At 38.0% G+C, this 24,736-nt stretch overlaps 1 protein-coding gene across 2 annotated transcripts; it reads left to right on the plus strand.

The window, feature by feature from the left end:
* LOC149297748 (BCL2/adenovirus E1B 19 kDa protein-interacting protein 2-like) lies at nt 1-24,729 on the plus strand. 2 transcript variants are annotated; one of them, XM_089488270.1, is made up of 11 exons: nt 1-14; nt 8,205-8,321; nt 10,705-10,772; nt 15,802-15,987; nt 18,451-18,627; nt 19,591-19,693; nt 20,284-20,415; nt 22,042-22,128; nt 22,211-22,309; nt 22,834-22,869; nt 24,678-24,729. In XM_089488270.1, the coding sequence occupies exons 1-11, from the start codon at nt 1-3 to the stop codon at nt 24,727-24,729; spliced, it is 1,071 nt and encodes a 356-aa protein (XP_089344396.1). The 2 variants fall into 2 exon arrangements, with proteins under 2 accessions (XP_089344396.1, XP_089344397.1); XM_089488271.1 differs by lacking the exon at nt 1-14 and having other exon boundaries at nt 8,272-8,321; nt 15,814-15,987.
* The last annotated feature ends 7 nt before the right edge of the window (nt 24,730-24,736 follow it).

Consider the following 24,736-nt stretch of genomic DNA (forward strand, 5'->3'; position numbering starts at 1 on the left):
ATGCAGAATGAAGAGTGAGTATGACTGCTCTGATCACTACGGCAGGGGGCTTTGTTGCCCTTTAATGATGATAATGATTTATGCTAATTGCCTCGCTTTATCTATACTCATTATGCATTAACTTTTTTTATTTGGCCATTTAAAATTAATAATCTTAATGTATTGGTTGGTATGTGATTGCTCCTAAGATTATAATTAAATAGTATTTTGTGCTTTAAGAAGTACATGAGTCTTTAAAATACTTAAAACACTGATTTATTATATGATTTAATATTTAATATTTGCAGTAGATGAAGGTATATATATATATATATATATATATATATATATATATAACATTGCGATCGCTGACCAAAGAGCTTTCAATCTAAACTTTGCTGTGCAAGGGATTGGTGTATAGTGACTTTGTAAGTGATATCAGGCTTTCCTGTTGCAGGGCAGTGACTGTGCCGCTCCCTCGCTTCAGCAAATAGAGATAAATGTGCCTCCTGGTAGAGCCTTGGATGTCAAACTAATTACATGATTGCTGTATGAAATGAATTAAGAATCATCTGCTTTAATTACCTCTGTGTTCAAGTCTTTCATCCACCCGCAGCGGCGCATTTCAAAGCATATTTCTGTAAACCTATGGATAACCTGTAAATCCATTAAGATAACTTGCTCCAATGTGTTCTTTTTATCATGTGTTGGCTGCGGAAATATTTTGAGAACGGCTTTTGTTCTTGCTTAAAAAAGAACAGATTACGGCCAATGAAATAAAGCAAAGATGCATTGTATAAAACCAAATCCGTCGCCCTTGTGCCAAGGGGTGGTATACGAGTTGAATAGCCTTCCAGCTGAAATGGTAGATATGGCATATGGGTATCCTCACTATAAGACTATACCAAGGACCAAAAATGTATAAGGTTTTTATAGAAGGCAAATTGATCAGAGCTGAATCTGCAAGCACTAATTTGCCCGTTAAATGGCTTTTTGGTCCGATAAGGTTAGTTGGTGTAAAATGCAGAGCTTTTTCACTCTTACCGGAAAAATATATTTGATTTTGAGCTGGTGTCTTAGTTTGGTTGTTTGAAATAGTATATTTTTAGAATAGGGAAATTGATTCATGCGCAGAATAAAACAGGGCACATATTAATATATTGTACATGTAAAGGGAACTATACACTTGCATCAAATTTTATACATTCACCAGGAAAAACACACACACACACATACTTACACAAAGCCGTTTGTTTTTATGGTATATATTCCTTTCAATGTTTTCAATTCTTGTTTTGAAAACATTATGCTGAACTCACAATTATATTTATTACTGCAGCACCTTATCTGTATTGGCAACTACATTAAAAGATGCCCATATTAACTTGGCATGGAATTTGGTGGCTCTATGATATCATTGCACATTTTTAATTTTAATTTAGCAAAATGCATTTCTTATTGCGAGCCAAAATATAACGCTGACACGGTGTTCTGCAATGTAATTTGAGTAGGCAAGCAGCACAATGCCTTTATGTTAGATGACATGTACTAGAGGTCAAGAAAGTCCGACCTAAATAGTGTTTACTGTGCACCCATGTTACAAAAAAAACCTGATGCTTTAGTACTGTTGGTGCAAGTGCACAAAGTGCGGCAAAGTATACGGGTATAGAGAATAGTAATAAGAGTACTTTGTGTAATTCTAGGTATATATCCCAGATATCAGTATAGATGCCTTACGACTTAGAACCTTAGTGAGTTGGAACCAGAAGAAAGGAACAACCTAGGCATGCATGGCTCTCCTTAGAAGCTTATTAAAATTTTAATGTTATACATAGCAGGAATAAAGTCAAGAATGGAAACCATTTCTCGTCGATTTTATATATCGCCTCTTACATTATTCTGCCTACCTCTGATTTATTAACCCTGGCGTTGGAGTTCCCTTACTTTTATACCAAATATCTTAAAAAATTGGCAGACAAAAATAAAAGCTGTGAGTAATTGAGACAATTTTATTTCTGTGGGCGAGCGGTATCCAAGAAAAATGCAGTAGGAATTAACAAATGGCAGATATAGTATTTACAATCCACAAAAAATCTAAATATACCTAAATTGGATCAAATAGCAGTTACGTGATAATGCTGAATATAAGGGCAACATTCTTAGTGTAGAACCCATTAGAGGTGTATATATATATGTGTTTATTTTACGCTTTTATTTAATATATGCAAGCATCTAATAGAATAGGGCATGGGAAATTCTCTCTTTATTACTTTACTATACATATGTTTGAGAAAGCATCGACCTGTTCTGTAATTCCCACCCAACACACTATTAAATGGTCCCAGATAGCAAAAGGCTATAAAGTAGGATTAGATTTCAAGCTTCCTGTTGCCTCGCTTGCTTGAAGAAGCCATTGCTTAGTAGACAGAGACAAGTGTTGCTGCCACCTATATCCATTAATGGGAGTGGGACATGGAGCAGGAAAGGCCAGATCACAGAAGAATAGGTCTTAAAAAAAGGTCTAAATTTAGGGCAAAAGGGGAATTAGGGAAAGTAGTGACACGTGGAAAAGTGCTGTCATTTACTGAAATGCTAAGATTAAAGAATAACTAGGATATGCATCATTCAGTCTGTTTAGCATGTTGTTTATACATCTTAGACAATAAATAGTAACAAATACAAAAATGTGTGTTCTCATAAGCAGACTCTTAAAATGATGAAAAAAACACTAATAACGATAACTAATAGTTAATACACTAAGTATGTACCTAATCATATTCACTCCTAAATCTGAATGTGTGCTTCCTAAATGTACCCCTTACAGATCTAGCTTGAAAGAGGTAGAGCATTAATTGTCTGTGGTTATTTTGGTGTTTAGCAGAACAAATGAAGATGCGACCATAATGTCTAGCTAGAACTATCAGCTAGGATGGCAAGTAGAAGTAGCCAAAGAGAATAGGTGGACATACAGAGACATTCAAGGGTAGGTAAGTGCAATTTTCTGTAAGTGCCAGAGTTGTGAAGTCAAGGTCTGTAAGTTACTGTAGGCATTTGAAATTATGGAGAGTTGGCGAATGGCAGGTGGTTGGCGGTCCAAAGATATGGAGCAATGAGGGATAAGGTCTAGCTGTTGAAGGGGCAGGTAGATGCCTGTTGAAAGCTTATTTTCTGTGTTGACCCAATACAAGTTATAAACTTTTACTCACTGCAGGATGAATGAAGACTAACCAAGTCTGACAGAGAACCAAGCGGTGTTTACTGCAAATCGGAATCCAGAGAGGAGAATTGCTTTTTTTGCATCTTAAAGTCAATGTTATCATAATTAATCTTGAATTATAAAGATGTGATCAAGAGATTGACATGGAAAAATATCAATTTGTAGGGATTTTCATGCTGACTGATTTTATTATCATTATTAATAAAATATTTGCACTCATCATGTTTCCACTGGGAACTACTGCTGCCATGCCTTGAACAGACCTTCATGGGAACGCCATAACCTTAATCACTTTAAAAATTCATGGCAGAGGTGCACGTTAAAGAGCAGGGAATCTAGTATGCGTAGATGTGCACTTGTATGGCCACGTCCTTGGTGTCCTGTTCACTAGCACACAATACATTGCCTGTAGGGTGTATGGGTGGGTCGCATTGTGGGGGTATGGATGGGGATAGGTGATTATATCAATCTTTTCATACATCTGTTTACCTGCTTCTCCAGCACAATACACAGATCTCCATTTTTAATCTATTAAACGCACATATGTCGTCTGTGGATGACAAATCCACTTTAATTATACCTTCGTTTTCTTAGCAGTTAACTCTCTACCAAATACGTACTTCTAAATTATTCAGAACACTAATACTTTCCATGACGTTTATAATCCGCACTATAGCAGAGCTAAGCAGAGAGCTACCGCTGGTTGGCCAAATTCCTAGTGTATGGTGTAAACCAGCTTTTAGGGGTATCTGGTTTGTATTTTAGCTTTACTATATGTACGCGTGTCTTATAGTGCCTGTGTAGAGAACATCCCGATGATTTATGACCCTGTACAAGTGACATTTAAGCACTAGCCCGTTCTGCTCTGTAAGTCAGCTGACAAACCCTCATCCTGCTTCCTTGAGACAAGCTAAGCGGTATGGTTGTTTTCCTATGGCGGTTTCCTGTTTTACAGCTGCAGTCGATAACATGCTTTTGAAGCCCAAGCTAATTGTTTAGTCCTCTTCCCGCTGACGGCTGCTGTTCCTTCTGTGTTAATGCAGGTATGCTAGCGTTCATGCTCCCGGCAGCACACACGCTTTCGAGTTTACCAGCTAGTAAGGGAAGTCGGTAGTAAAAATTGTATGTATACGGACACGCAAAGATGTGTAGGGATATGGGAATTATACTGTCCCGACACATTTCTCCTAGATGGCGATAAGTTAGGACATAAACTGCTTTCTTTATTTTCAGTAAGCATGGACAATTTTCTCAAACTGAGATCTGAAAACAAAATTTCATTGACCCACAATACAAATGAAGATGCGTATCTTTAATCTTGCGGTGTTCTACGTTTGGTTTTGGATGTGTGTGTGAGAGTGCAGTGGCTTGGAGCAACACTGGAAGCTTTTTCCACTCCGTTCTGATTTTTTTTTTTTTTTTTTTTAACCCCTTAACGACAATTGCCGGTCCTGGCACGACACGGAAAAGCATGTGCTTTACGACAATTGACGTGCCAGGACCGGCACGTCTTTAAACGGGTGCAGAAAGCGATCTGTTTTCGCTTTCTGCACCCAAAAAACGTTGCTGAATGCCTCGACCTCGAGGCATTCAGCAACGCCGCTATCGGAACGAAGGGGCCATCTCTGGCCCCTCCACGGGGCGTCAACATCCGCCATACTTTGTATGGCGGCGGACGCCCGTATTAAAAGCGTTTAGGAGGCGATCAACGATCGCCTCCTAAACTTAAATGGTGTCGCTGGAATGCCTCGATCAGGAGGCATCCAGCGACACCAAACACTTACCTTTCGATGGGCTGTGACCGCTCCGGAGAGCGGTCACATCCGCAGCTGCCGATGATCTTCGCCATCAAGCAAGATGGCCGCTGCCCTGTAACAGGAACAAACAAATTTTAAAAGTTCGCTAGACAGTCCAGACCATCTAGAGAACTTTGGCTCCACTTGCAGGTTGAATACAGGTACTGCATTCACCATGCAAGTCAATGGAAGCCAGCTTTCTAATCACAGTGTGATTAGTAAAAATAAATTAAAAAATAAAATAAAATTTATAATAATTAGAAAAAAAATAGTAAAAAACTAGTAAAATGTAAAAATCATTTCCCACTGATGTCACTATCAGGGGAACCTCCAAGTTGAAAAAAAATGTTAAAAAAATTTTTTTAAAAAGAAAAAAAAAATATATATATATATATATATAAAAAATATATTTTTGTGAGCAAGTCCTAAAATTAGCATATTAGCTTAAAACAATTCTCGCATGGAAAGAGTTAAAATACTGGCATATTAAATGCCCGTGGGGTGTCTACTTTTAAAAAAGGTATGATTTGATGGGGTAAATTGAATTGGCCGGGTTCAACAACGTCCCAATTAACACCGGGGGAAGGATGGCCACACACCTAATTTCCAATTAGAAAAATGCACACGTACCAAATGTGGCCTTTTAGTTCCCACAAAAATGACACACCCATGCATGTGGGGTATCACTGTACTCAGGAGATGTTGCTGAACACATTATGGGGTGTCGTGTGACAGCGGCATATACCAGGAGCTGTAAATTCATACATAAAGTAGGTGTGTGGGGGAAAAATACACACACAAAAATACTACTGCAAACTTTGAAAACATGCTGGTGGTAAAATGTGTGCATGCAAAGAGTTAAAATACCAGCATTTAAAATACCCTGTGGTGTCTAGTTTTGAAAAATATATGGTTTTGTTGGGCACACTGAAATGGCCCGGCTCAAAGATGTACCAAATAGGGCATGGGCAGTGGATCCCCAAATGCCAAAGTTCAACATTGAAAAATGCGCATGCCCCAAATGTGGCCCTTTTGCCCCCAAACGGCCAGGCAAAATCCTTCATGTGAGGTATCGCTGTACTCAGGAGATGTTGCTGAACACATATTGGGGTGTTTTGTGATAGTGACATATACGAGAACTTTTTAATTCATACCTGAAGTAAAATGTGTGTGGAAAACCAAATGCAAAAAAATGACTACCACAAAGTTTGACAAAGACTGGTGGTAGATATGGTGCATGGAAAGAGTTAAAATACTAGCATTTGAAATACCCTGGGGTGTCTAGTTTTCAAAAATATATGGGTTTATTGGGCACACTGAAATGGCCCGGCTCAAAGATGTACCAAATGGGGCATGGGCAGTGGATCCCCAAATGCCAAAGTTCAACATTGAAAAATGCGCATGCCCCAAATGTGGCCCTTTTGCCCCCAAACAGCCAGGCAAAATCATTCATGTGAGGTATCGCTGTACTCAGGATATGTTGCTAAACACATATTGGGGTGTTTTATGATAGTGACATATACCAGAACCTGTTTATTCATACCTAAAGTAAAATGTGTGTGAAAAAACAAATGCAAAAAAAATGACTACCATAAAGTTTGACAAAGGCTGATGGTAGAATTAGTGCTTGGAAAGGGTTAAAATACTAGCATTTGGAATACCCTGGGCTGTCTAGTTTTCAAAAATATATGATTTGATGGGGTAAATTGCATTGGCCGGGTTCAAAGATACCCGAAATGGCACATGGGGGGAAGAATTACCAGATTTGGAAAAAATGGCTTTGAAATAGCAAAACGCTACCTGTACTTATTGCCCCATAATGGGTAGAAAAAAGCAAAAAAACATAAAAACATTGGGTATTTCTAAACTCAGGACAAATAGTAGAATCCATTTAGCAGGTTTTTTCATTACCTTTTATAGATGAGTAAAAGATTTTTCAACTAAAAGTTAGAAACAGTCATTTTTTTCTAAATTTTTCACCATATTTTATACTTTTTTTAGTAGTAAATAATATGATACAATCAAAACAATGTCATCTAAAGAAAGCCCTTCTTGTCCTGAAAAAAACAATATCTAATGTGTGTGGGTTCAGTAAACGGGAAAGAAGAAAATTACAACTAAACACGAGCAGCGCAGAAATGTTAAAACGGCCATTGTCACGAAGGGTACAAAAAGTAAAATCAGCCTTTGTCACGAAGGGGTTAAATACTTATTTTGGATGTACTTCATAAACCTAATTCAGTTAACATTCCCCATCTGGCTAGAAAGTTAGCTTTATTTCCATAGCCCTTTTATCTTAGCCCTACCACTACAAGTAGAAATCATTTAAAGATCACTACCCCCCCCCCCAAACCCCTTAAGCCAATATAGTATTAAAATACGTAAGATAGGGTAATATGTAAAGGATGTAGATGTTGCCTTCTGGAACAAAAATAATCATGTGTGTTGTGTATGACCATAACTATGTTACGGAACATAAATAGGGTCTTTGTTGGCACCTACAATATAGAAGGCATTTTAATTGCAAAACAAATTATTTTTTTCTATTTTAGTATAGATTTTTATCTAATTGCTAATAATTTCAAGGTTTTAAAAGAAGGCCCTTCTTCTCCTGAACAAAAGGATGTATAATCTGTGCCGGTTTATAAAATAAGGAGAAGGGTAATCAAGGTTTAACAAACAAAAGGGTTAAGCATGTGTAAGGCCGCAACAACTATTTATAAGAAAGAAGAAGAAAAAAAAAAGCTTTCATGTCATTATATTTTTAGTAAGCTGATTATTCCGCAGGATTTTTTCGCTTAATGTATGTACATTGCTGGACAAAAAACAAACAAACACTAATTATAAAAGGATTATGTGTGCATTTTTATATGCATTGGTTTCCAGTACTGTTCACTTCATAGCAAACAATGAATCGGATGAGATGCTGATATTGTGGTCTGGCTCAGCACGGACTAAGATATGACATGTGAACTAAATAAGTACTGCTATAGTGCATGCTTTATACCTTATATTTGCAAAATATAGTCAACTGACTAGTATTGTGCGATTAAGTCAATGAGTTCCTTTTTAATATTTAAATATTTGAATGTAAATGCCAATATATATATATATATATATATATATATATATATATATACAGTTTTGTATTAGTTTTGAGTATTTATGTACTTGTCTGTAATAATTGTTTGGTATTTGTTTTTTGTTGTTAGCCAAGAAAATGTTAGTGGATCGTTTGAGAGGCAGGAGTCGGTTGCTACAACGGAGGCCAGGCTGCGGATGGAGGGTGTGGAGCTGAAGGAGGAGTGGCAGGATGAAGACTTTCCAAGGTATTCAAACCCAAATCATTTTGTATGGACACGTTTCAGCTGGATAATTTCCATCAATGTCTACCGCAGATGGATATATTATATTGGATTAACCCCTTAATGACCTTTGCCGGTTAAAAAAATTAAATAAGCTTAGAAAGTGATCAACGGCGTTGCTGTAATGCCTCGATGACGAGGAATTCAGTAACGCAGAGATCGGCATCAGGGGCCCCTCCCCGGGGCGGACGCCCGTTTTAAAAGAGTTTAGGAGCCGAGTTTAGGAGGCGATCAACTTCAATGGTGTCGCTGGAATGCCTCGATCAGGAGGCATTCAGCGACACCAAACACTTAGCCGCCACTGCCAGTGATCTTCGCCATCCGCAAGATGGCGGCCGCCCTGTAAAAAAAATAATAAAGATGGAAAAGTTCGCTAGACGGTCTCCAGACCCTCTAGAGAACTCTGGCTCCACTTGCAGGTTGAATACAGGTACTGCATTAAACCATACAAGTCAATGGAGCCCAGCTTTCTAATCACAATGTGATTAGTAAAATATTCACAAAAAAAAATGTTCTAACATTTAAAAATAATTATGCAAAAAAAAAAAAATGAAGTTTATTATTTTGAGCAAGTGCTAACATTTCTAAAAAAAATCTCAACATAGAAAGAGTTAAAATAAAAGCACTTCAAATACACATTTAATAAAAAATGGCTTGATGGGGTAAATTGTAGTGGCCGGGCTCAAAGAAAGGGCATAGGTGCAGACTGACCAAATTGGAGAAAAAAAAGCGCACTTCCCAAATGTGGGATTTTAAATCTCAAACAACCCGACAAACCCATGCATGTGGGGTATCACTGCACTCGGGAGATGTTGCTGAACACACATTGGGGTGTTGTTTGATAGTGACGCATACCAGGAGCTATGAATTCATCCCTGAAGTACAATTTCTGTGGGGAAAAAAATACAAAATTACATTTTGGCAAAGGCAGGTGGTATAATGTCATGCATAAAAGGGTTAAAATACCAGCATTTGAAATACTTTGTGGTGTCTAGTTTTCAAAAATATATGGTTTGATGGGGTAAATTGAAGTAGTCGGCTTCAAAGATGTTCCAAAGAGGAGATAGAGGCAGAATGACCAAATGACCACCTGAATTACGCATGTCCCAAAAGTAGCCTTTTACCAGCCAAACAATCTGACAAACCTATGCATGTGGGGTATCACCATACTCAGGAGATGTTGCTGAACACATATTGGAGTGTTGTTTGACAGTGACATATACCAGGACCTTTATATTTATAACTAAGTTACAATTTGTGTGGAAAGATTACCATTACAAAGTTTGACAAAGTGTGGTTGTATAATTGGTGCATGGAAAGAGTTAAAATACCAGCATTTGAAATACCTTGGGGTGTCTATTTTTCAAAAATATATGGTTTGACGGGGTTAAATTTGCGTTAACCGGCTTCAAAGATGTTCCTTAAGAGGAGATGGAGGCAGAATGACCAGATTTGGAAAAAAAGGTTTGGAAATCATAAAACGCTACTTGTACTTATTGCCCTATAACTTACAAAAAACAGCAAAAAAACATAAAAACATTGGGTATTTCTAAACTCAGGACAAATAGTAGAATCTATTTAGCTAGTTTTTTTTACTTCCTTTTGTAGGTGAGTAAAAGGTTTTTCAAAGAAAAGTCATAAAAGGTGTTTTTTTTTTCACCATGTTTTATTTATTTTTTTATAGTAAATAAGATGATATGATCAAAACATATGGTATCTGAAGAAAGCCCATCTTGCCCTGAAAAAAACAATATATAACGTGTGGGTACACGAAATGGGTGACGAGAAAATTACAGCTGTCCCACAGGGTACAAAAAGAAAAAATGAGCCCGGTTCTTAAGGGGTTAAACAGTGGTGATATTGCCGTATAAACAAATAAAGCAGCTATTGACAGGGCAGTTTAATGTGCCATAATGTATTTAACCTTTATAGCTGCGCCACCCCCTGCATGGTCGGTTTTTTCGAGCCACTTTTGGCTGTGTAGTAGCCATTTTAGTCATTGGGAGCGTTGTCTGTGCATGTGATGGCGGGGAGTATGCACAGTAGAAAGCAGATCTTGGCTGAACACATCAAGGAGCTCGGGGGAGAGAGTGTAGAAAGATGAGAATTTGGTGAATGCCTCTGGTGAATCGGTTCTGAGCGCCCCTAGGCACGCGCATGCACACGTATCCCGCACTCCTTACTGACCTGATTCTTTAGGTTGAACCCATGACAATCTCTGCTGTAAGTATCCGAGCAGTGTTTGAGATACTGGTTACTTCTCCCTGAGGGATGATGAAGGATTTGACACACACCAGCCTATTAGTAAAAATAATAAAGTATAGGTTTGTTCTTTTTTATTTCCCAGACCTTTGCCTGAAGATGACCATATTGAAGGAGATTACCTATCTGGGGTAGATGGAGAAGGCAGACCAAGTAAGAACATGATGTGTTTTATTCAAAACCCAAAACTTAAAATATGCTTTTATCCCATATTGAAAAACAGAACGGCATTGTGTAGTTTAATGGAACACTCCGTCCAAGTTGCCAAGTTTACCATAATATGAATCTCGTAAATGTGGATTTCCTTATGATCTATGTAATATCCGTTCTTGACAATTACGTTTTGCACACGTGTTGAATATACTTCCTTTTGTTAAAACGGGCTAATTTATTTTAATGCCTAAACACAGATATTACACATTTTGAAGATTAAATCATTAGCAAAGCGTGTCTGTTTATTCATCTGCCCCTATTAGTGGTAATAGATCATGGATCTGAAATAAGTCCTGTTTACCATCAGTGTAAAGATTTACCATATCGATATTTTAATAAAACTGCCCCTATAATAATAAAATTAGAGTACGTCGTCTGTTTCTTTGTTGGATAGGTGGAAGGCTAATAGCACACACAGGTTGTGGCTGAGTTTAAACCTGACCCCTGCAGCCAAGGGAAGAACACTAACCATTTTTCATAGGCTAGCTGTTAGGAAAAGGAAGCAGTGCAGTTAATTACAACATTTAAGAGATTAAAACACAATAATCACCTGGTCATTTTAACCCCTTCGCGACCTTTGCCGGTTCAGGACCGTCATGACATGAAGGTCACTAAATGACCTTTGACGGTCCTGAACCGTCAAAAAGTAAAATAAGCTTAGAAAGTGATCAACGATCACTTTCTTCGCTTAAACGGCGTTACTGTAATGCCTCGATGTCGAGACATTCAGTAACGCCGAGATCGGCATCGGGGGCCATGTCTGGCCCCTCCCCGAGGCGTCAACAACCGCCATACATTGTATGGCGGCGGACGCCCGTTTTAAAAGCGTTTAGGAGGCGATCAACGATCGCCTCCTAAACTTAAATGGTGTCGCTGGAATGCCTCGATCAGGAGGCATCCAGCGACACCAAACACTTACCTCTGGGTGGGCTGTGACCGCTCCGGAGAGCGGTCACAGCCGCAGCTGCCGGTGTTCTTCGCCATCAACAAGATGGCGGCCGCCCTGTAAAAGCAACAAACAAGTTTTTAAAGTTCGCTAGATGGTCTAGAGAACTCTGGCTCCACTTGCAGGTTGAATACAGGTACTGCATTCAACCATGCAAGTCAATGGAGCCCAGCTTTCTAATCACAATGTGATTAGTAAAATATTAATAAAAAAATATATATATATGGAAAAAAAATATATGGAAAAAATTAAAAGTGCTAACATTTAAAAATAATTATGCAGTGATGTCACTAGATGAACCACCCAGCAAAATGTGTAAAAAAAAAAAAATATATAAAAAAAAAAAAAAAGTATTAAAAAAATAAAATTAAAAAATAAAGTTTATTATTTTGAGCAAGTGCTAAAATTTCTCAAAAATCTCAACAAAGAGTTAAAATAAAAGCACTTCAAATACCCAAGGGGTGTCTAATATAAAAAAAAAATGGCTGATGGGGTAAATTGGAGTGGCTGAGCTCAAAGATGTGGCATAGGTACAGACTTTCCAAAATGGACAAAAAAGCGCACTTCCCAAATGTTGCATTTTAAATCTCAAACAACACGACAAATCCATGCATGTCGGGTATCACTGCACTCAGGAGATGTTCCTGAACACACATTGGGGTGTTGTTTGACAGTGGCATATACCAGGACCTGTATATCTATAACTAAAGTACAATTTGTGTGAAAAAAAATTACTATTACAAAGTTTGACAAAGTGTAGTTGTATAATTGGTGCATGGAAAGGGTTTTCTAGTTTTCAAAAATATATGGTTTGAATGGGTTAAATTGAGTTAACCGGCTTCAAAGATGTTCCAAAGAGGAGATGGAGGCAGAATGACCAGATTTGTTAAAAAAGATTTGGAAATCATAAAACGCTGCTTGTACTTATTGCCCTATAACTTACAAAAAACAGCAAAAAAACATAAAAACATTGGGTATTTCTAAACTCAGGACAAGTAGTAGAATCTATTTAGCTAGTTTTTTTACTTGCTTTTTTAGGTGAGTAAAAGATTTTTCAAATCAAAGTCATAAAATGTGTTTTTTTTCAATTTTTCACCATGTTTTTTTTATTTTTTTTATAGTAAATAAGATGATACGATCAAAATAATGGTATCTGAAGAAAGCCCATCTTGTCCTGAAAAAAAAATATATAACTTATGTGGGTACACTAAATGGGTGAGGAGAAAATTACAGCTGAACACAAGCACCACAAAAGTATTAAAACAGCCTCGGTCCCACAGGGTACAAAACGAAAAATGAGCCCGGTCCTTAAGGGGTTAATGCTCTTTTATAGGCCTAGTTTATTTATTTTGTTGGTACTGTTAGGCTTTGTAAGTGTAAGGAGAGAATATAAATCAATTCTCTGGCCCGAATATAAAATGCTAGTTTTGCCACCTTTTGCCACATCTCCACTTCTATTTCAAATAATTCCTTAATTTTAAGCAAAGTGTTTTGAAACAGTTGCAGAGAAGGCGATGCAAAACGTACTTTTAGCAATTAAGTTTAAGCCAAAAGCTGTGAATGTGACACAGAGTCAAGACTAAGCACAATAAGTTTAATGATACCATGACTCCAACACTGCCCAGTCTCAGGAATACAGCGGCCGGTTAACAACTATGTAAACTAAATTGTGCATGGCATTGTACACCAAGCAATCACAATTAATAACACATTACACTTATTGATATAGCGCCAACGGATTCTGTAGCCGTGTTACAACAGTCAGTAGTCTTTTTACAGTCGGTAGAATATTTTAAGTTCACAAGCAATCCAAACTGGTACAAAAGGAGAAGAGGACCCTGCTCTTATGAGTTTACAATCTATTATAACAAGTTTTTCTCTCCAACTAACCTCCTACCTGGAATAATCCCACCTCTGCATGCTGCGTACTTTTAGCTGTTTTTTATTACGTAATACATGTTGAGGACCCCAATGTATTCCATCCTACTGGTGAGATGAAGACCTGTACTGGGGGGATCGCTACTCAATGGAAACTCACCCGTTGATTATACACTTGTGCAATTACCCAATCTTATAGCCACCCCAAGCCAATGAAGTCTTCTTCATTATCTAGTAAAAGGTTTTCATGTTTGGAGTTGAGTGGCACTGCTGGGACAATGTCATTGGGGCACAGAATTGTTCAATAAAATGTACACCACTTTATTGAAAAATCTCTTGATGTGTATTATTCCTTTTGTGCCCACTGATTGATGTGTCAGATGCTATGTTTCGTTCCTATGAACTCAGCTTATCTGCTGACCTTTAGGTTGCTTACAAACTCCAGCATTCTGGTCTCTTTGCGGCAGAACGTTTGAGGTTCTTATTAAGGCTTTCCTGGTATGACTTCACAAGTCATATATTTTTTATATTGTTTATGTTAAGGTTTGTGATAAGGACTAATTGTCTCCCCTCTTACGATCCTCCATACTGAAACGTATTTAACGGGGACATAAATAACTAAATAATATTGGTGTATGATTTGTTTCAGACTGCGCTTTGGTGGTGAAAAATGATCTCCTCTCTAACAATACCTCAACTGTCTCTTGTTTTGTATTTCCTTGTTTATCATGGACCCTGTCTGTCTGCTTTAGCTTGGGCATTTCCGTTGCTGGATCAGTCAGTTTATTGTATCCCTTACTCAGCATCTCCTAATTCACGCAAGTATCTACCTCCTGGCTATATCTGCATGATCTTCTGTCTGCCTGCCCATGTCTGCTCTATTAACCATATGTGTTTGTTCCTGTTGTCTGCACCCTCCTAAGTCACTTCTCTGCAGTACCGATGATTGTAATTTTATTTGCAAATAGTTAAGTGCCAGTCTACAAAGACAGGATGGTACCAGCGAGGGGAAAAAAAAAAGTTGATTAATGCCCTTTAAAATGAAAGCACGTGTTTGCTGCCCCTGCACCTACATCATGTAAAGATGTTGCATATAATTTAGAATCCCAGGAAAGGCTGAATTATGCCAATGACGCAGGACGTGTACTATAACGATATACAAAATACTAAAAGCTATTTTTAACATATGCTTTCTAATCATATGTTACAATTACAGATCTGTGTGTCAATTTACATACGTTTTGATAGCTTGAGAAACCGTGTTCCCAGAGTTAGAATAAAGGTTTTAACAATAAAGTCATTTTTTGATGGGGCTGCATGAATTTGGTTCCTCAAAAGCTGCATCTTTTTTCCTATGACCATAGAGGTTCTGAGTTACTGGAATAATGAACCTTGCTACTCGCCACCTGTAGGTCAGTGACCCTGCAAACAAACCATCTGGAGCAAATTGACTGTCCAATGGAAAAGTATTTGGGGGGGTTTTGTAGCAGGTTAGGAGCAGTCTAATGTTTGTGACTAAAGCCAAGCGATGATTCCTAGACCCGGTCAATATATTGCTTGTGGCACCAACAAATAAAAGGCCTTTTGATCCGCCACTATCACCTTGTAAAAGTTTTCCGTGAATGCGCCTAGGAGAAGGTATCTGAACGTCACCTGCACTTGTGTTGCTTGTCAATTTTTAATAATTGGTCAACAGCATTAGTTCTCTATTAGCTTGTGATGCACAGGTTTGTTTAGTGAGGTCTTTAGTCAAAGTTGATCAAACTTTTTATTTGGCCAACATACAAAAGTTACATACGCTACATATCTCTTCTTCACATGGAATTTAGATGCGGCTGACACACTGTCTGGGTATATAGGGCAACATAGATTAAGGTGTGAATTAATTTGAAACATTTTATTTGGAAAAATCGGGCCTTTGCATCGCATCTTTAAGACGGAGGTAAGAAGCCTGTTTGTTGAATTGCATCTCCCATAATCCTCACACAGGAGTTGCAGTTCCAGTAGTATCCGGTTAGCCACTGGGAGTTCATGCCTGCTATACTCGATTCTCAACAAAATGTTAAACCCTCATCAGAAACCAATGCACAAAACATATTACTAGTTGCCTAGCTTGTTACCTTGGCCTTTTTTTTTTCTTTATAGTTCCAAGTCCAGTGGAAACGAATGGCAGTAAAAAAGCTAAGAAGAAACTAGTGGCTCCCAACCTTAGCTTAACTCTGGATCGCAGTGATGGCTCCGTTTTGTCTGAAGACTTAGATGAAAGTGGAGATTTGGATTTGGATGACCTAGACACCCCGTCCGAAAACAGCAACGAGTTTGAGTGGGAAGGTAACGTTTTCTCTTAATGCTTTTAAATTTCAGCGTAAGAGACGTTTTGGCGCCGATTGCGTCTCTGGGACAAGTTCGTAAACTTACTTTAACCATGGCCACACTTGCAGTATTCACTGTTAGGGTAAGCTCAACCGAATGGCCCTGTGTTATCGCCTATAGAATTCACAGCAAAATCGTTGTACACCAGCTGAGCCTGCCCATCATAAATTAACATTTAGGGACTGCATGCAAATACCATACAATTAACATAGATAAGTCTAGTTGCATCTTATTGACATGTTGAATTCCAAGTACAAATAAAAACCATCTGGTGATCAAAGTCCTTCAAATCAGAGACGCCTACATATTTAATATGCCTTTTTCCACTCCATGTGATCCACAGGACTTCGTAATGTTAGCAGATTGATGGAGCTGATGTCATACTGCAAGAAAGACATGTCTGTTCAGGACCACCAAACTCCCTACCCTTACTTTTTCTTTAGGGTTTTCCTTTGCATTTAGTCTAGGAAGCTAGATAGGATCTTTAAAAAAACAATATGAGCTAAAATGATGCATTTCATAAAAGAAAAAATATGTATTTTGTTTCTTCAAGGTGGGATACTTGCATTTCTCTGTTCTTTCTGCAGAGTTTTAAAAGGATCAAACATGCAGATTGTTGTGTAAAATAGGACTTCCTCTAGGAGAAGTGTCCTGCGGTGTCTGGTTTGGCATTTTAGGAAGAGCGAGCAGTGATCTGGACAGTAAACTGCCTTAGTGAATAAGAGAGATCTAGCTTTGTTACTCCCTGTTTTATCCAAGCTACCCGCCCTCTACTGGTGACCATCTATACACGGTCAGAAATTACAGGAGCAGTTTAGTCCCAAAAATTGTAGTTGTATTTTTAATGCATCTTGGAGTCCATTGTACCATGAACGTCAATGCATTTAAATTTGGTGTAAGCATTCTTGAATTTATTCAAGTAGAAAAATGACAGTTTTGTCTTTTTCCTGCTTGCATGGCTGCCTCTGAAAGCAGGAAGTGTACTTCCTGCACGTGCTCAGTAGCATTCCAGCCGGTGGGAACTGAAATTATTTTAAATGCTCGTTTTGTCTCAGATTTCTGCTTTTCTGAAGTAAATATTCCCAAAACAATTCTCCGTATGGAAAAGCAAAACGTACCATGATCATATGTTTACGCATGCTAATCTCTTGTTGCTGATACATATTGTGACTATAGCTAGGATAGATAGATATAGATAGGAATATAACCATATTCCTCATTTAGATTTAGCTATTAATATTTCTTTGAGCTGTTAAGTGCGTTCATGACCACACGCCTTAAATTCAGGATCGAGCAATTAAACAGCCATACTCCAACCCTTTAATTAAAGGCACAATAAAGGGTTCCTGTCTCCTCTCTTTTTATTTTCTATGCTGCTGTCTGCACTGCCCCTGGAGGATAGTTTCCCTTAAGAGCTAAGCCTTGGAATTTGGCAACTAAAAAAAAAGCATAGGTCGTTTTCTCCTTGCTTTATGGTAAGGCCCTCGCTTCTTGGTGTCCAGAAATTACGAACACCTCCAATTACCAATGGAATCAGTGAGAATACTATGTTTTGTCAGATTGCTTTGTCAATGTATTATTCCAAGCTTTCTGATTTTGCGCATGCCCGCATTATGATTCATAGCTGATCTTTTGCTTGCCCACTGCAAAGTGCCATTAGTACATCTTGTGCTGCTTAAGCCATTTAATCAGTAAACTATCGGTAGCTGTGCTTGTGAACGTAACTATTCACTGTGTGCTCTGGGAACAATGTAAAATCCACTAGAATTGATGAATGCATATAATGTGTACATCAAGCAATTTATGCTGCACCGCAACAGGGGCTATTGTGGGAATATACATAACAATATAGTTGATTTTGATAACAAAAGCTTATCAGGCTTCCATTGATCAAACTGTCAAGGTTTTTCAACAAATGTGTAGATCAAAAGATCCTGGACCATGTCTACGATAGGCATTTCTAGGCTAGTTTTTATTGCTGAAGCAGTTGCCATGGAAACGCTGTCAGATGTTACCGTTGATTGGGCCTTTATCCCAAACTGCTCTTTATAGGTATAATCCAATAAGAAAAATGGTCAAAATGTGCTTCTTTTTTTTTTTTAGCAGGAACCTTTAATGACCAGTATGATGTAACAAGAGTTAAAATTGTTAATACTGGCATGTTTAGTATGGTGTCACTGACAAGAGTAATTATTCGAGAGATGGGGCAGATTAAGTAAACGGTGAAATGCTGGAGGGATATAAATTAACGTAAACTGCCTATGTTGCACTATGGAGCCTCATTTAGCAATCTCAGGATAACTTGGAGGTTTCTATTAACTGGAAATCTTTGCAGCCTTTTACTGTTTAATTGATCTACACCATTGAGTTCCGACACACTTGAAGGAATCCACCTTTCTGAAGCGTGTGTTATCTTGACAGATGACCTCCCAAAGCCAAAGACTACTGAAGTTCTCCCAAAAGGATCCATACCTGAATACACTGCTGCTGAGGAGAAGGAAGAGACCCGACGCTGGCGTTTGTTTCGAATTGGAGAACAGGATCACAGGGTGGACATGTCTGCCATAGAACCGTATAAAAAAGTCATAAGTCATGGAGGTAAGGTGTACGTGTAGACACAGGTTACTGGCCAAGCTAATTCTAAGTGAGTGAACATATGCTTGAAACACTGGAACTGACATGCTGTAATGGATCACTTTAGTATTAAATACTCTTTAGCCAATTGTAAAATAATCTTTAAAATTGCATGATCCTCATAGTATTTTTGTTTAGTGGTCAGTTCAGCATTTTCCCTGCTGATGATGATTATTTTATTTTCAAAATAATGAAAAGCCAGCTTTTTTCGTACCAATGACTTTTCAAACCTTGATTTAGGAAGTTGATTTTTGTTTTGCTTTTGTGACAGCTTTAGAACTTATGGTTGTAATAGAAATGACAATTGGGACATATGGAGAGATCAGTTTTTAAGACGCATCAGGCAAACAAATGCAGTAATTATATAGGGGTCGTTTTCCCTATATTTAATAGAGCTTTTAGGATGGTGCTCAAATGACTTTTGCTAATTTTACTACTGTTTTGTTTGAATTATTGTGGTGCAAGAAGCACTTTGAATGGGATCTGTTTGCACCCTAGTAACGTATCCACTGATACAACAGGTGTGATTTAAATACACAGCAAACGCATAATAGTCGTTGCTGCATAATGCACGCTTCTGTTTCAGACGTGGTACATCCACTTTGATGAATATTTGCCTTTTTTAACTTACACATATCATTTTTGGTGTTACAGTTGTAGTCCACAAAATGTTGCCGCAAAACTGTTTATAAATTGACACAATCTCAATATTGCTGAGCCGAGCAGGTAGCGCCATAAAAGTCATCACATACTTTTAACTTGGTCTTTGAATACCCCTTTTGAGGGCAGAGCTCTGTTGTACAGACAGGAGAATAATGTAATTCAGGTAATGTGTGATTACAGAAATGAATCCGACTATGTTCAGCCATGTTACCATTGTTTGTGCTTGAATTGTTAACTGACGGGTTTTTTTTTATTATGTTTTAGGTTATTACGGAGATGGCTTGAATGCCATTATTGTATTTGCTGTATGCTTCATGCCAGACAGCAGTCAACCTAATTACCGCTATCTAATGGACAATCTTTTTAAGTACGTATGTTTGTTCGTGGGTAAGGATCTTGTGTGTGTGTGTGTGTGTGTGTGTGTGTGTGTGTGTGTGTCTAGCCAGTTGAACTATTAAGTCGAAATCCTCCTAGTGGTGATAACCCGACCTGCATGCAGAAAGTATAAAAACATTGCCTGTTTCTTTGTGCTTCTTCAAAAGAGCTTTGGCCGAACATCTGGGACACCTTGCTGATGTGTCTTGATGCTGGGCTCAGTCTTGCCATGGTGTATGACTTTTCACATTAAACTGTCTTCAGCAACCTCACCTTATTATTGAGTTTTAGCTATTCCTCACCCAGTTTTATTACTGGTCATTAGCGCCTGTTTGGTGTAATTGTTTAACTATATGCCTACAAAATCACTGACTTGTTGCAAGTGTAACTAGAAGAATCGATGCTGTTTTGAAGGCAAAGGGTGGTCACCCCAAATATTAATTTGATTTAGATTTTTCTTCTGTTCACTCGCTTTCCCTTTTGTTAAACGGTAAAAAAAAAATCTATTGACGTTTTATTTTTGACACACAATAACGCTCGTTCATAACGGAATGTGTGTCTTTGTTGTGTTTGTTTTTTTAGGTATGTTATTGGCACTTTGGAAATGTTAGTTGCAGAGAACTATATGATAGTTTATTTGAATGGAGCCACAACACGGAGGAAAATGCCAAGTCTGGGCTGGCTCCGAAAATGCTATCAACAAATTGATAGAAGGTAGGCTGGGTTTTGTATCTGTAACTTGTTACTGTATTAAACTATTTTAACAGTTATCCATATTTTGGTTAGACAAAATATTTCACTAGATTAAAATGCCTACTGCGCGCTATTCTTGCTAGAATATGAAACTGCTCTGGATATTTGAATATTTTGTGTGTCTAGTCTAAATACTTAGTTTATCTCATGGTATAAACGTATTTTCTGCCGGTTGTAGAAGGGATTCCTTTCTGAACCGCACGCATATGGTAGCACAAACTTATCACTTGTATGATAATTACTCTCTGTAAGAAGCTTTAAAGGGACAGTCTAATGTACCTGACACTCCCTTTAAAGAAGCAAGCCTATTAAAATATACTGTAATCCCCTATGCATCCACACAGCTATCATGTCCTTTCAAGGAGTGGAAAAAGATGTTTATATATGTGTGTGTGTATATGTATGTATGTATGTGTGTATATATATCAGGGCTTGACAAATTTGTTGTGAATCTAGGCGCCAGGTAAAAAAGTTAGGAGCCAGGATTTTTTTAAACTAACAGTTGGTTAGGAGTGATCGGATCATCATCAGCCCACTTACTAAACTCACAGCGTTTGACCTGGAAGCACCCTGGACTTTCAGGTCAGTGCTGGTTTTTTTTTTTATTATTATTATATTTTTTTTTTAACTCTTTCGATGCTGATGTTCCATTGGAGCACAGCATTGACTGATATTTAGTCCCCACAAGCTTGTGGGGAAAAATGTTAACCCCTGCAATGCCACGAATGTGTCATACACAAGTGTGGCATTGAAGGGGTTAACGCTGCACTGTCGCTCTCATGGAGCGATCAGGCAGCAGGGGGGTGTTGGGTCAGGTCCCCACACTTGTGTGGGGAACCAATCAACACACAACCCCCTTCCCTGAAGCTGCCTGTGGCAGCTGATAACACGATTGCTGGTTTTGCAGCAACCGCGGTTTCAGCCTACAGGATCACTCCGTGGGAGGGATCTCAGGCTCGGGGGCGGGCTCTGAGTGGCTGTGCTGTCTGCCCAGACTCCTGGGCAGACAGCAGCAGCAGCGCCCCCGTGTGGTTACTCAGCCTCTTACATCCACATTTTTTTTATGGATGTAAGAGGCTGACAAAACCTTGGCGCCTGGGATTTGTCGAGCCCTGATATATAGATATATAGATAGATATAGATATATAGATATAGATCAGTTTCACAGTACAACTGCATAATGGCTCAGGGGCCAGGTAAAGCCAAGTGGCCTTATCGGCCACACACACACTCTTAGACAGACAGACAGACACACGCACACACACACACATACACACACACATACATACATACATACATACATACTTACTCCCTCGCTACCCCCTTACATTGCCCAGAGCCGCCTTTGTGGCTGCTTGCACACACTTTGCAGGCAGCCACGTTATTGCCCCCTGGCCAGCCTGCCCTTGTGTACATATAGGTGCAATAATTTAATATATGTATGTATATATATCTCTGTGTATATATATAGATAGATAGATATGAGAGAGAGAGATTGAATTCAACACAACTATATCTATTTTTTTGTGTATTCTGTTTGTCTTGGTCTTTATCAGTGTAGTATCTGACGGTCTTTCTTCATTATAGGTTACGGAAAAATCTGAAATCCTTAATCATAGTTCATCCTTCATGGTTTATCCGAACTCTTCTAGCTATCACAAGACCTTTCATTAGGTAACGAACTAGTTTTTTTTTTGTTTTGTTTTTTTACCTGTTTTAGCCTTTTCATATTTTGTTCTCTTATTTTCATTTGTAGCTCAAAATTCAGCCAAAAAATTAAATATGTGTTTAGCCTGGCGGAGTTAGCAGAACTTGTTCCTATGGAGTACGTCGGCATACCGGAATGCATAAAAGAGTATGTAGTGGTATTTTTCACAATCCTTTTACCCATCCATGCTTTGTAAAACATATGCTGATGCTTTTACCGAGATTTATCTTACTATTTCTACTATTAATCCTTCAAGAAAATTAGATTACCACATATATATAACATTTTAATGGCTAGATCAGGTTACATTTCACTATATTGGTGTTTTTTATAGTGGTTATGAATAAATAAACAGACTTATGTAGGGTTTGTATAGACAAGATGGTCTAGTATTATCTAGTATAGAGGAAGGGTACCTTAAGTCTTACTTTGTTATTGAAAATATATTTCCAAAATCTGCAATGCTACAATTGCAAGTAGATCTTTTCATCGTAACATAAAAGGGGGGTTTAAACAATTGCCCTTTTTATGTATTAATTTCAGCCCAAAAGAAGCGTTTCTCTTTAATATTACGTTGTACGTGTTTATTCTACTGTACCTTTTATAGGATATCTTGTTGAGTCTTTTTTTTTTTAAATGTAACTTGTAAATTCCAACTCTCTCCTACTAAGGTATGACGAAGGAAAATGTAAAAAGAAACACAGAAGGTATATGCACACCTTTCCTGGGTTGCACCAAGATTAGTCCATCTGCTCTGCACAAACTAACCCTTCCCTTATTGGTTGGCTTGCAGAAACACATATAGCATATGTAAATATAAACATGCACTGAATAAATCTAGGTATACAATTTTCCTGTTTGCAAACTACTTTCCTGTAATTGGCTGATAAATCACCAATGGTTCCAATGGTTAACGTTTGATCTCCAACGTGTTAGAATACAGTACATTCCAGAAACAATATAGCATGCTAATTTTATTCTAGAATGCAAATTTAAGGAAGTCCTGCATGGTCACCCCTTTTCTGTTAAACGTCTGGTCACCCCCGTAGTCATCCACCTTTCTTTAGTGTACATAACTAATCCTTGTAAAAAATTTTAGGGTACAAGTCAGTGTATGCAGTTGGCGTTCTAGTGTTATGTTTGTATTTGCAGTGCTTTAAATGTCAAAGCTAACCAATATTTCACTACTCGATCCTGTTGCCAATCCTCTCACCTGTCAACATGCCCTGCATCCCGAGGGTGGTTCCACGTTTAATATCCCAATGGCACAGCTTTATTCTGCTTGAAACGGCAATGTAGTTTCGACAACACTGTACCCTGCATGAGCCACTGCACATTAACGGAACTTTGGTTGCAATAATTCATCGGTTTAATCCAAAGGTTAATTTCTAATTTTAGTCAACAGATGTCAACATCGCAATTATTTAAGATTTTTGTGTTTGAATCGCTTGCAAGATAAACATGTTTTTGTCGCTGTTTTTTTTAGGTTAGCCATAAATGCCATTCACATCTTCTTAATTTCTGCATATTGCTTTGTATTTAGGCAGACCAGCATGTGCCTAGAACATCATGATCTCCAAGGGAGACTTAATGATAGACCATGTCAATGTTTTACCTGCTTTCTGACCGTTTCCCATGTAATGTGATGTCCATAGCTATTTACTTGAATGGAGAGCAAGGAGGAGGTTTTCTTGTCTATAGGTTTAAAGTCATATAATCTGTCCCTGATGTTATAAAATATTTACATTTGTCCAGGTTGTCAGTTCATCATATACTCTTAATAGCTTCCAGATTAGCAAGATTTTCCTGTTACAGCTTTGCCCTCTCAACTCTACCAATATTGCGATTACCGTGTCTCTCTAGACATAAGAGACATGTCCCATAAACTAACTTGATGTTAATCAACAGGGTGTAGAAGCCACCTGTATATGACAGATTAAAACAAACAAAGCAAGTTTCAGACATGGTTGCAATTAAATATCTCCCCCTATTTGTATCAAAAGTAAATTTATGTCGCACTTTGAGGTAGGTCATATCCCTTTTTTTTTTCTGCCCCAGTTGATGCTGCGTTAAAGAAATGTTAACATGTGATAGGGAAGTGTTTTTTAAGCGTTATAAATCTGGAGCATTGCATCACATCCAGCAATTCAACTGCAAGCTAATAATGAAGTTCAAACCACTTTCCAATGTTTAACTTCTATGTTGCAACCTAAAGCCAGTCCCCATGTTATGTAAAGGCAGCATAGAAAATTAGTTTTATTTTACTACTAAAAGAACAAAAAACCAACGGCTATGAAATACTAAATAATGGTGGCAGCCCAGTGAAGGATTTTTGGTATATGGACCTCAAAGTAGGACTCTTATTGCTGTCCTGTCTCTGCTACTCATACATGAATAATTTTACTAGTTTCTATACAAAGTCTTTATTATATTACACATCTTCCTAACGAATTGTATGAAAATAAGATGCAGAACATACTAAATGCTACATTTTATTTGTTTGCTATTTAACTAGGGTTGATAAGGAAATTGGCAAGAAGACTGAAGACCAACCCAGTGAGCAGTAGGACTGTA

The sequence above is a fragment of the Sceloporus occidentalis genome, unplaced genomic scaffold (assembly GCF_023333645.1).
Source record: "Sceloporus occidentalis isolate IW3139 unplaced genomic scaffold, rSceOcc1.0.p SCAF_37, whole genome shotgun sequence".
Taxonomy (NCBI): Eukaryota; Metazoa; Chordata; class Lepidosauria; order Squamata; family Phrynosomatidae; genus Sceloporus; species Sceloporus occidentalis.